At 44.4% G+C, this 13,657-nt stretch overlaps 1 protein-coding gene across 1 annotated transcript in view; it reads right to left on the reverse strand.

Annotated features, from left to right (window-relative positions):
• The window catches only part of CACNA1G (calcium voltage-gated channel subunit alpha1 G), a 1,349,169-nt gene that overhangs the window by 62,695 nt on the left and 1,272,817 nt on the right, over positions 1-13,657 (reverse strand). The window contains exon 33 of the mRNA XM_078654430.1: positions 5,705-6,046. Coding sequence (XP_078510556.1) covers positions 5,705-6,046 — 342 coding nt within the window. The remainder of the gene's footprint in view (positions 1-5,704; positions 6,047-13,657) is intronic.

The following is a 13,657-nucleotide window of genomic DNA, read 5'->3' on the forward strand; positions in this document are numbered from 1 at the left end:
CATTTGGTTCAACAAGCATTTACGAGCTGCAGCCAAGCAGAAAGTCCGTACCTGTATGATATGTTGTCAGTTTAATCCAGGTAAAAGTGTCCCGGTGGAACAAGGTGGATTCCAGCCTCCTGACCACCCTTTTGAAGTCCTCCAGATGGATTATATTCAGATGGAGCGATGTCGAGGTTTCAAGTATGTCCTTGTAGTTGTATGCGCTTTGTCCAGGTGGACAGAAGCATATCCAGTCCCAGATTACACAGCTGCGACCACTGCCAAGCAGTTGGTTCGTGAGTTCTTCCCCCGTTATGGACTCCCTAGGGTCGTATATTCTGATAACGGCCAGCCATTCTCATCAGAGTTAATGAAACACGTTTCCCTATTGTTAGGGTACCAGTGGAAGTTCCATTGTGTACGCCATCCTGAAGCAGCCGGTCTCGTAGAGAGACATAACCAGACCCTGAAAATCCGCATCGCTAAAGTGTGTAAAGAGAAAGGTGTGGACTGGCTAGTAGCTCTGCCAGTTGCCTTGTTCTATATGCGCATGGTCGCACATTCCAGATCAGGTCTGTCCCCGTATGAGGTCGTTTTCGGCCGCCCCCCTAACATGTGGGGTACTCCTAGACCCCGAAGTATTACCGATGTTTCAAGTAATATGCTGACAGATTACCTAGCTTCCTTGATGTCTGCCCTCAACTCTTGTCGTTCACAGGTTGCCGCCGCATTTCCAGACAATACCGAGGTGGCACCGCATGAAATCGTTCCAGGATCCATGGTTTTAATTCGCAATTTTGACCGCTCAAGTCCGCTGGAGCCTCGCTGGAAGGAGCCCCGACAGGTCCTCCTCGCCACCCGTACAGCCGTGAAGTTGGAAGGTCGCAAAGGCTGGGTGCACCTTTCGCACGTGAAAAAGTTTTATGGACTGAAACCGGTCTCAAAGAACATTTCCCAGGATTTGAAGGATTGCCAAAATATTGTTCTCAAGGACTGTCCCGCAAAAGCCATTGCTACAAACCCTCCCCCGTTAGAGAAAACTCCGCAGCAGGAGTATAAGTTGAAACTCCGGTCTAGTAAAATAAGTCAGCCAGTTTGATTGTCTAAGTCCTCCCCTAGGTGAAACGGTTAGACTGTTTCTGACATGTATAAAATAGACCCCCATAGTGAGAGAGTTAGTCAAAACTCAATCCGATGTATCATTTTTCTATGTTTCATATTATTTCTCAGCATTATGATTTCCTGCACCAGTTATGCATTTTACCTGTGTTTCCCAGTTTCTCATGTAAATACGTCTTCTAATGCTACAGTAGAACACACGTTTAGTGATCTGCCTCCTCATGAACTCTCTTACCGCCTCGCTATGCGAAATAATTCTTTTATCCGCATGCTACATTACTCACACCAAACCAGCAATGCCACTAATTGTTGGGTGTGTGGTCGACTCCCCCCTTTCCAGACACCGAAGGGAGTTCTGCCACTCTTTCCTTATCCTTTTTCACATAATGGTTCGTGTGGAGCATGGTCCACGTTAACGTCATCCTCAACAGATATGTCTTTTCTTAACAGTACATGTTTTCCAGACAAGCAAGGTCTCCCCCACAGAATCGGGCTAGATCTAGAAAATGAAGTGTATAATTTAGGTAATTATTCTTCGAATTTCATGGTCCTGAATGTTCAGTCTGATTCCACTCCAGATTTACCTGCAATTTCAGTACTACCAGTCAAAGGCGAATTATGTGTCCGAAATAATGGTTCCGTACACGTAGGACATAGTGATTGTACTACTATTGTCAAGTATAGTGACAGTGGGAAATCTATCTTCAAAGCTTCACGTCATTCTTATTTTATTTGTGGTCAAACTGCATATGTTCGTCTGCCCCTCGATTGGGAGGGAACCTGTTACATTGCCTTCCTACTGCCACCAGTTTTCCTAGCCCCATCTGATTATCATAGAAACACACATCTAGTACACATTAGACATAGAAGGGAGATCGAGTCCCCAATTGTCGATTATACTGAAACTGCTCTAGAACAATATACAGATTTCAATAGAGGTTTCTTCTTCTTTATAGGACCTATCCAGAATAGTAAACTAATCCGTAGGTTAACCAGAACCCTTGAAGCTGTAGTCAATGAGACTGCCTCTGCTCTGGGTAACTTAACTGAAGAGCAATCTGCTATGAGATTTGTCGTTTTACAGAATCATCTCGTCCTTGACGTCATACTGGCCGATAGGGGCGGGGCCTGTAGAGTCATCGGATCTAGTTGCTGCATTTTCATTCCAAATAACGCGCCGTCTGTTTATTCAGCTATAACCAGACTCCATAAAATTGCCCATCTGTTACACCAAGATCCAGGCACCTGGACATGGTCCGGTTGGTTCTGGAATATAATTTCCGCCTGGGGATGGAAAGTCTTGTCATTTCTAGGTATTGCAGTAGCGATCATATTCAGCTGCTGCCTCTGTATACAATGTGGCCCTGCGATTTGCGGCATTTGTGCTACCTCTTGTATTCCTAGTCCCAAGCCCCGTTCTAAATCCCGTTCCAAGAAAATTCGAGACGAGCAAATGATACTGTATGAAATGATAGATGGTATCATGAATATTGATGTTTCCTGAAGGAAACGTAGTGACAAGGAGGGAATGTGGAAAAGTAAATTTTGCCATGTTCTGTGTCCCTACGCGTCCTCCATCATATGTTATATGTGCATGATTAATATGCATATGTTATTCCCCATGTTTGATTAAAGACGCAATTACAGTTGTGTCCACCTCTAGTATGGCAGTTTCCAGTTCTCGTGAATACTACGAATATCAGGCCCATGTAAAGCTACGTTGCCACGTTTCTCAGTGTGCACATTATTCCATTATAAAGTCGCCGTTTCTAGGCCTCAAAAAGGCCCGGACACCAGATTCAGCTCCTGTCTCCTGTCTCCTGAAGCCTCGCGGAGGAGTGATACAACCCCCACCTGTATCCTCGACCCTTCACTTACTTCCTGCCTCGCAGTGCCCGGTTCAGCTTGGCCCTGCCTCTGAGTCTGCCAAGAGTATGTTATGATTCCAGATTATCAGTTCAGTCCTCCTCCTCTGCATTCCTAAAGCTACTGAACTGCATCAATAGTTTCCGTCATTGTCTAGCCTTTACGGCCCCACGTTAGAGAAATACTGTATTAATGGTCATTTAATATTCTTCATCACGCACTACATGTAGAATAATGCATGGTCCAGTCTTAGTGTCTGTTAGCCTTTCCCCTCCTGACTTCTAGTTTATATCAACATGTTCCCTAAACATCAGATACTAGATACTGTTTAGGTACATGTCGCCCTAACTCTCCAGACTTCAGTCTCTGCTCCTAGCACAGAGTTCGAAGCCCCCAGCTTCTCCTAGTGATACGTCATTGCCAGTTTGCGCGCACCATCAGGTTAGAGGTCCCGGCTCCTCAGGTAGCCCCCTCCATGGTTTCCGCCCCATTCATGACATATTCTGTTACGTTTGCATCACATGTCTATGTATACACCCTGTTACACCTCTTTTCACCCTTATCTTTCGCGACTGCTACGCGTCACGCCTATTGCTCCACCCACCGCTACGCCTATTGCAATGTAATGCTATGTGTTTGCGTTATGTATATATGCTCATGTACTGTTATTAAAAGGTTATTCCGTCATTCCCGATCCTGGCCCCGGCAGCTGCCATCCTATTCCCGTGCAGGTCGTCCTGTTCCTGTCCTTATGCTGTATTAAACCTGCAAAACTCCTACTACCTCGAATCTTGACTCTTATTTATTGAGCTATCTGTTATTCATTTATTCATTCAAAAATAGGGTATTATTTATTTATTTACCACACAGGGCCCCCAAAATCCTTAAGATGTCCCTGAATCTAGCTACACGATTGAACCAACAGTTGAGATGGCCGAGCCAATGAAAACGTGAGCCAGATATCTGGCTCTGGCTCAAGTCCAGGTCCTCTTGGAGCCTCGAACCCAAAAAGAGCTGAGCTTACAATGGCTTCTGCCTACCACCCAAGCTGTAACCTCATGCGCGAAAAATTAAAAACAAAGCAGTAACTTTCATGTAATAAAGGGAGAGAAATATACCCATCCAGTGGCTGAACTGCAAAATCTGAAACCACAAAGCCTTGGGTCAATCCTAGCTTCCCCACTTTGGAATGTTGGAGCAGAATATTCTTACCAGCCATTATTGACCCTGTACCATCTATCTTCATTGGTGCTCTCTACATTGCAATGTTTTAATTGCTATCAGAGTTCAACTGGCTATTTACTTACCATAGTGTTGAGTGTAATGTTGTATTTCTTCACCCTGAGTTACAGATTTTGTTATGATGCGCTCATGGTACTATATACCTTTATTTTGATGTGTTGCTTTGCTGTCATTGTGCTGTTAAAGAATCAGAACACCAGAATTTTGATACATATTGGAATACAATTAATTCAATGAGGTTGTGTAATGTAGTCCTATTGAGCGTGAGAGAAAGAGCTGTCTTGGTAGTTTTTAAAGTAGTATAAACAACAGATGCCTCACCTCAATTACACCTAATCCTAACAGGAATGACAATGCAAGGGTTTTCAATAATCTTCTCAATTCCCTTTAGTGTGATTACTTACACTACTCTGATTTGTCACAGTGTATCGATAACTCCTTTTAAAACAACCATCCAGGCTAGGTTCCACCTCCAACCAATGAAAAAATGTGAAGGGGGAGAGAGAGTACATCACGGTAGGAACACCAAAGGGGTTGCTGACTGGCACTCGCCAGCTTACTCACTTATCATCATCGGCCACTCTCTCTCTTTGTGTGGAGAAAAAAGAAAGACAAGTGTATGCTCTCCTTTTAAAGAACCATAACATAAATGTAGTGAAAAGGTGATAGTAAGTAAAACAACTGTTCTTACTATTCGCTATAAGTGCCCATTGAACCCCTGTGAGAATCAGTGAACATAATTCTCACCATTAAAAACCGGTAAGGCTTGCTGGCCAACCAATTTTATACGAAGCTGCAAGCCTTCCCAATTAAAAATGGTTCCCATCAAACCATAATCAATTTGTTGCTTCACCATCTCGCAACTTCATCAGGGCTAATAGGGGTTCAAATTCTCAGTCTTCACTTAAGATTTGCCTAAAACCTGTGATGGTATCAAGAAACAAGATAGTTTATAATGTTGTGAGTGGGGGGCGGCCTCACCTTCGTTTCGCCCTGTGTCTTCTATTGTATTGATAAGTTTTTTAAGTAGCCCAACTCCGCATATACTTTCTTCTCTACATGTCAGTGAAAGGACTCCCAACTGTTGTTGCTCACTCGGTAAGAAAATACACTACTATAAAATAATTTAATTAATTTCTGGAATGCATGCCATACCCATATATGACATGGCACAGTCAGGGTATTTAGATTTGAGCTTTAAAATAGGTGTATACATTGTGATTCTTTTTTCAAGAGTTTTCTCCCCAAAATATGTAAAGGTGAAATAAATGACTAGTTACATTTTCCAATTTGTGTTCTATGGAAACCCTGAATATATTTATTTTCTATGCCATCAACATTTATTAGTGGGACATTGTTGTTAAAACTATTGATGAAGTACCAGGAACCTCCAACAATTGCCTTTCTTCCATTTCCTACAAATAACAAAAGTGAAATGGAAACAGATGAGAGGCTGAAAGTAGTCAGGATTTTGCAGTCACCCTGCAACACTTACCATTGGGTTCACCAGTGAAAGCTGGGAATCAATCTTTACATGAATGGGATTAGTATGTCCTTCTAGGCTATCCGATCTCTCCACCATGTCACCTCCTGTCCAAACAAAGGGATCAGAGTTTGGGGGCTGTGTATTCATAGTTTGCAACTCAAGCTCTAGCTCCGCTTCCAGTTCAGCCTCTTCTTTAGCTTCTTTGTTGCTCTCCTCAAGGTGCTTCATCAGCACAGCAATGACCACATTCACCAACACAAACTGTGCTGTCAGCACAAAGGAGACAAAGTAGATTGGAGAGATGACTGTGTTGTAACAAGTGGATTCCTCGCCACAGTCTCTTAAAGTATCCTGGTGTTGAAGAAGAAAGACCATGGAAAATGAGCAAATGAAACCTGACAGGTAATATTATCAGTACAATAAATAAATAGCCTCCTTTTCAAACATATATCTAAATGATTGTCAAACAAATCAAGCTAGTCTCTCACAGTTATAATCGTAGGTTATAGATGGGCCAATCATAATACTGCTTCTCTAAAAATACTACCAGTTTTACAATAATGTCATATAAACCAGACACAAAATAGTAAATCCATTTTGCATAAATGTATAGTACATTTCAAGTATAACCTCTGACATGATTTGAATGTTATGCAGATTGCAACTCAGACATTACTAGCCTTCTACATTATAACATTTTGATATACATACTGGGCGAGCTTTACATTTGGAGGGGTTGCGTCTCTGACATTCTGTTAGCGAAGCATCCATAATATGACCTGGTCAATATATTACATTATATTTGATAAACAAATCTGGCACATAGAAAAATGTCATTAATAAACCCTTGTCACAAACGTCTTGACACAAGTATTAAAAAAGTATTAAAATTCCAACTCATCAGCATGTTTGTACCAATAATGTTCCAAACTTAAACAAGATATATTGTATTTCTGTAATGTCTCCATTAATATTATTTTGCGTGCTTTAACACTCATGCCAGTAAGGGACTACACTATGTGACTCATTTGTTTGTGTTTATTCCAATGACTGATTATTTGTTTCCCTTTGGCAGCAGGCGTCACTTCTGGAATATGTTCGAATGATCTGCTGAACCTGATGACTCATCTGTTTGTGCTGACTCTGATGACTTCATTGTTGTTTCCCTTTGGCAGCAGGTACGAGTTCTGGAACATGCTTGAGGGCACCGCCTTCTGGGACAGCACCTCTGTTTAAAGGTTTTGTCCTTTCAGCTGTTCTTGCTATTCATGTTTGGTTTTGAAAAGAACTGACACATCGAGGAGTGTGCCACCCAAGAAGTTTTCTCAATTAGAGAGAGATGTTCCAGTCTTTCAATAGATCAAGGCTGCACGTGTTTCTGGGCTGCTCGCTCTTTAACTGTGTGCTTTCAGTCCCTGCTCACCTTCTTCAGATGAGGTACTGCCTACTGCTATCCAGCACAAATTCTTCTGGTGAATTGGGAAAAATAGCACATCAGTAAGGTGGTAAGTTGGGGTGCATGTTTAGGTTTGCACTAGTGGTTAGTGAAAGGAGATCAACCAATCTTAGCACAGAGACACATTGGAAACTAAGGGGCATATTATCAAGCAGGGCGTTAAAATTATCGCCGTTTTAGTGGCAGAAAACTGCTGCTAAAGCAGCGATAAATGGGCTTGATAATATGCCCTAGAGAATTACAATAGAAGCCCATGTTCACACCAGAACATGGGTTTCTATTGGAATTCACAAGGCTATATCATCAAGCCCATTATCGCCTCTTAAGCAGCAGGTTTCTGCCGCTAAAACTGCGATAATTTTTTATGTCCTGCTTGATAATATGCCCCTAACTTCTAGTTCCTCCAACAGTAGAGATTTGTTTTGGATATGTAGGCTTGTTTGGGAACTCTCAATAAACCTTGAAAAGAGCTGTTAAAGCATTTGTATCAGGAATATCAATAACTTTGTGTTATTTAACATAAGGAACTGTAATTCTTGACTTTCCTCTCTTAGTGGAAACAACCAGCGTTTTCTTGAGTGAAATGTAAAAACAATTCTTCGTGAAAGTAGAACTAAGAATTGTTGACTAACATTTTTCCTTCCAGGTCTCCTTCCCTGCAGTTACCCACCATAACATCTCTTCCTTCTGTTTGGCCAGATCAATACTCTGGTTAAATTTAAAACTCAGAGTTGGTGCTGCCAGAAGGAAGGCATCTTGAGAGGATCGCTTCAGAGACCGGCCTGATATACATGCTGAATTCCTGCCTCATTATTAGCCATTAGACAGGATTTGGTTTGCAGATCCTTGCAATTATCTGCAAATACAGAGATGGGATGTTGCAGTGCTCTGTACGTAAGGCAGGGACCCCGATACTGAAAAGATATTGCACAATGTTTGGAACTGCTCTCTGATTTCTCTGCGTTCTACAGCTCTAATTCACAGAGTGCAAGCTATTCTTCCTTATGGACAGCTTCCTCTTTGCAAATGGTTACTAACTGCTGTGAGCAGTCAGTAACCTATCAATGGCTTGCAACTATAGGAGTAGCTGCAAAACATTGATACTTTTTTTTTGATTCTCAGAGAGTGGAGATTTCCCATTAGTGCCTCCTTAGCATTACTAGTTTCAAAAAGTCGCAACTTTCATATTGCAAATTGCAAAGCCATTTGTAATTTGCAAGGTTACTTTATTAACTTGTTAATTGACATTATGAAATCACAAAGTCTGCCAATTTGCTCAGCATTATAATTCAGGAGAACACCACAAAAGCATAACACAGAAGCCAGATCACAGGAGAGCAACAGATTGTAACTAAGGGTCATGTATATTGGTAGACATCTTTATAGATGGCAGTTCGGTTTAGATGGTGTTATGTGATACTATACGTCATGCATCAAATGGTATTGTGGAGCTTACTGGATAGGCCTTATTCCTTGGAGGTATTTTAAAAGAAATCTATTAATTTGTCAAAAACAAGAAAAACAAACTGAAAAACGACTTCTGATCTTGTAATTTCACGCAGAAGTTTGCCAGATCCCTCACCTTAGATTTCACATTTCATTCCATCTTTCTTCATTCAACTCTTTCGTAATATGAAGTAAAAGCTACAAATGCTGGGGCAGTTATGATGTGCTGGAGGAGACATAGCTACATAATGCCAGGTAAGAAAATCAGAGTAGCTACTGCCCCGCATATAGTGCGGGTGTAGATGGAGGGACATGCTGTCTTTTATCAAAGCAATTTATTAGTTGCATCCTATTATACACTGACAATCAAGAAAGCTGCATCGCAAAACTAGATGCGATTAAGTTTATAGACCTCTAGTGAGAGTGAGCATAGTAAAGGTGAATCAGCTCATGGACATCTATTTGCCAAAATGCCAGGGGTAAGGGAAGTGAAATCACATGCCATTTGACCTTTACTCACCCACACGTTTGCACATACTAACACATCACACACACTCTCGCGCAACAAAATTGACAGAAATCAGACAAGTGGAGCTCCAACCAGCGTCCATTAGGAAAAACTGCTCCTGTGTTCCAGGCACTGATTGTGCCACATATGAGGCCAGGGGTCGCAAAAGCAATGCCAAGGGTAGCAAGGGTCAAGCGAGGAGTCACAGCTGCAGCCTCTGGCGATTCCTAAATGAAGTCCATGAATCAGCTGAACTTTTGTTTTCAAGCAGAATTCCGTTGACTACAATCAAATATTAAGAAGAAACTAAATATTAATTACTATGTTTATCCATTTAAAAATTAGTGCACCGCTGTTGGAATTGGCCCTTTTTGCAGGGTTATCCCCAAACTTGTTGCTTCTTCCTCCCTTGGTTTTCCTGACCTGTGGTTGTTGGCAATAGAACTCTGGACACTTTACCACTGCTGATCAGTGCTAAAGTGCATATGCTCTCTGTATAAATTGTTATTGTGATTGGTTATCCATGATTGGCATATTTGTTTCACCAGTAGGTCCCAAGTAAAGTGCACCGAGTGTGCCAGGGCTGGTGATTCAAATGGTACTAGTGGGCCTGCAGCACTGATTGTGCCACCCACATGAGTAGCCCTAAAATTGTGTCTCGGGCCTGCCACCGCAGTGCCTGTGTGCAGTTGCTAACTGCCATGCTGACCTGACCAGTGTCCCCACTGGCCAGGCCTAACCCTTCCCTTTCTGTACACATTGGACACCCCTGTGGAAGGCGCAAGGTATCCCCCTGGGCAGGTTGCAGTGTATGTGAAAGGTAGAGCATGTACTAGTGTGGGTGACATGCTCTGATAGTGAAATACTGCCAATTTCGTTTTTTCACTATTGAAAGGCTATCTTGCCTATAGGCTAGAATGGGATTGCTGGGTATAATGTTTACCTGCATATCTTAAAAGTCTGGTATCCCTGAACTCAGAATTTAATAACCCATCTTTTAGAAAGGTGTTCTTTAAATCCTGTGTTTGAAAACACTTTTTGAAACCGGCTGTTTCTTTTCTGACCTTTCTGTGTGCTTTTGCCTGTTTGTGAGTTGACTGTCTGGTTTGTAAGTGACAGGGGCTGGGGTGGCTCCAGGAGACTGGGTGAGTCAGCACTAGGCTAAATAGCTTTATCAGCATCTTGAGTGGTGGGAAGGCATGGCACATGGGCCTGAATAGGGCTGTGCCTGCCTTCCAAAATGCTGGCTCCACCTCCTTCTGAGCCATAGACGGCCCTGCCCCTCTCCCTAAAAGAAAAGAAGGAGTAATGTAAACAGAGTGCTCCAGGACTGACAAGAACTGCTTTGGATCAGGCAAAGGCCTCTCTGCCTTCAGAGAACAAAGAGAATATTGGTATAAAAAGGGATACCCAGACCCCAGAACTTTAGATCATCCTGGAATCAAGAAGGAACCTCTGCCAAGGAGAAAAGCTGGAAGAATGAAGAGGAAGGTCTGCCTCACTGTGCGTTTGCAGGCTGACCTGCAGTTGCTATTCTGCCAAGGAGAGGGGAAGGATGTTGCTGTGTCCCTGCTTGAAGAGATCTCCAATGGCCTGAGGAGAGCTGGCCTGCTGTTAAGAATTCTTAGGAACAAAAGGACTTCACCCCCACCTTCCTCCCTGAACTCTGCTGTGTGAGTTCTGACCTGCCTAGAGTGCTTGATCCATTTGTGGGGCCTCTGGAGGTCGTTTACTACTGTTTGGGGAGCTAGAAAAGAAGAAGATCTACAATTTTGCATGCATCGCTCACTTGCGGAGCGCATCGTCGACAGTGCAAGAAAAGTCCTGTCGCAGCGAAGATCGTCTCAGCGCCTGTTGCAAGAACCAATGCATCGTTCGCTTGCAGAGCGCATCGCCCCGGTGCGGGAAGATTCCTGTCGCTGCGAATATCGCAGCAGAGCCTGTCGTCGCTGTGAATCCCGTCGCATTGCTTGCCTGCGGACCGCATCACGTTGGTTCGAACATCATCGCAGAGTCCCGCGCCTACGCAATGAGGGGCCGAGACAGAAGAGAATCAACTCTGGGCCACACATCGCCGCTGCACCGAAGATCGTCACCGTCCCGAAGATCGTCGCATCGTGCCTGTGCGAGACGCTTCCTACCGGAGAACCTGCAAACCAGAATACATACAAGGTATTGCATCGCTCCCCATACAGATCGGATTCGATGCAACCCGCATTGCCTCCCCAGGGTCTCAGGAGTGACTTTTTGCTTGTTTTCTGATGATGCAGCTGCCGCTTGGAACTTTTGTCGCATCTACAGGTACTTTGGGCTAAAAGTGACGCAACTGTGGATTATTTCGGTGCAAATCTTTGAACTCTTTTTAAAGATCTATTTTGGAACAGTGTATGTTGGATTTTTGTCGTTTTGGTCTTGCGTAGTCTAGATAAAAATACTTTATTTTTCTAAACTGGTTTGGAGTCCATTTGTGGTGTTTTCAGTGTGTTAATGTGAGTGTTGGTACAAATACTTTACACATTACCTTTGATAAGCCTTTCTACTCGTGCCAAGCTACCAAGGGGGTGAGAAGGGGTTATTCAATGTATGTGGATCCCCCTTACCCTGACTAGAAGCAAGGGTCTCTATTTGGACATTGGTACCTACCTCTGCCAACTAGAGACCCCCAGATCTAACAACCACGGATAATTTAAATGAGAACATTTTATAAATCAAGACTGGGAATCCAGTAGCACTGCTTCTGATAGATACATCTGCCAGTGGATTCCTCACCTTGTGAATATCCCCCTGCGTCAGCAGCATTCGGAAATTCTTTTTGTAGCTTCGCGCCGACGTGGACGACGTCACAGAGGCACGACATCGCGTGCGACTCCGCTGACGTCACCTACACCATATTAGGCCCACGCCGGCGTGATGACATCAGTTCCCTTTTTTCCGCGTCATCGACGCTAACGGTTTTTCTAGGATCGTACAGTAGCTTTATAGTAACTTTGTTACTCTGTGTTATTTTCGCTGTATCTTTGTATTCTATCGAGATGGCTTCAAAGAAGACTGGTTTTAAGGCTTGCGGAGAATGTGGCAAGACTATGTTTATGACTGACCCACATGAATGCTGCGTCTGGTGCCTGAGCTCCGACCATGATGTCGAGGATTGCCCATCTTGCAAGAAGATGACTCCCAAGGCCCTTCGGGAGAGGGAGACGAAGCTGCTTGTGGCGAAGCTTAAGAATAAAAAAGATAAGAGGCTTCGAAGTCTCGGTCTCGGCAATCGAGATCGAGGTCTCGATCGAGGTCGCGTTCGGAGTCGTCGTCAACCCATGCTTCAAGGTCCTCGAGGAAGAAGCATAAGAAGAGGAGCCATGAGTCACGTCATCACTCGGGGAAGGACTCGAGTTCGAGGCCGAAGTCGCAAGTGAGGCTTCTTCATAAGGAAGTGGAGGCTTCGGCATCGGAGGTGCAGGACTCTGATGGTGAGGCTTCGTGTGCGAATTCGCCAGGATCTCCGAAGCAGCAGGCGAACCCTTCTCCGGATCAATCTAATCCTTCTGGTCAGGAGGATGAAGGTGAGGTGGAGGAGGTTGGTGATGTTGAGGTTCCGGTGCCTGCGGGTTCGTCGACCCCGGTACGGCAACCCAAGGAGGAGATCGACGTCGTGACGACTCCGCCTCCTCGTGAGCAACCTGGGGGCCCGTATCCAGCCTTTCCGGCTCCAGGTCAGGACCCATCCCAGTTCCTGAATGCTATGTTTGGGGTTTACTCAAGGGCAATGTACCGCTCTGAAGCACCTGTTGGCCCCACGGGTCCTATGGCATACAACTTGGGTGTTCCCCAGGCTTATGCACCTGCGCCCTTCATGCCTTTCATGCCGGCTCTAGAACCGCAGTGGCATTTTCCGGCGCCTCCGAGGCCTTCGACGCCGAAGCCTTCGACGACGACTCCATCGATGCCGATTCCATCGACGCCGGTGCCCACGTCTTCGTTGCAGGGTCCTGTTCGACCTCGGGTGAAAATTCCTTGCCCGATTTCGGGTTCGACGCCGGCTCCGACCCCGGCGGATTCGGTTCCGGATCCGTCGGCTTCGTTTCTGAAAATGAGGTCACGGCGTGAAGCCCAGAGACTACTGGAGGAAGAACGGTATCAGTATGCTGACGTGGAGGAAGGAGAGTTACAGGATTCTGATGATCCTTTTGATGACCTAAGGGAAGCCAGTGGACTTGAACTTTCCCCTGAGTGGGATTTGGCTTCTGTGTCTGATGTGCCTTCCAAAGATGAGGTGCCATATCACGTTGTGATTAAAAAGGTAGCAGGCTTGTTGAACATTACTTTGCCCACTGCTGAATACAAATCTAATATTCTGACTGAAGTCCTTCACTCACCTTCTTCAGTTATTGAGCCGATGTTGCCGTATAATGATGCGTTAGCTGAACCCATCTATGAAGTTTGGAAGAAGCCATTGACCCCCTGCGGTCTCAAGGGCTGTTGCGAGGAGGTACAGGGTTGCACCTGCTGACCCGGACTTTTTATCAACTCACCCTCTGCCTGAGAGCCTGGTTGT

This window comes from Lissotriton helveticus, chromosome 7 (assembly GCF_964261635.1).
Source record: "Lissotriton helveticus chromosome 7, aLisHel1.1, whole genome shotgun sequence".
Lineage (NCBI taxonomy): Eukaryota > Metazoa > Chordata > Amphibia > Caudata > Salamandridae > Lissotriton > Lissotriton helveticus.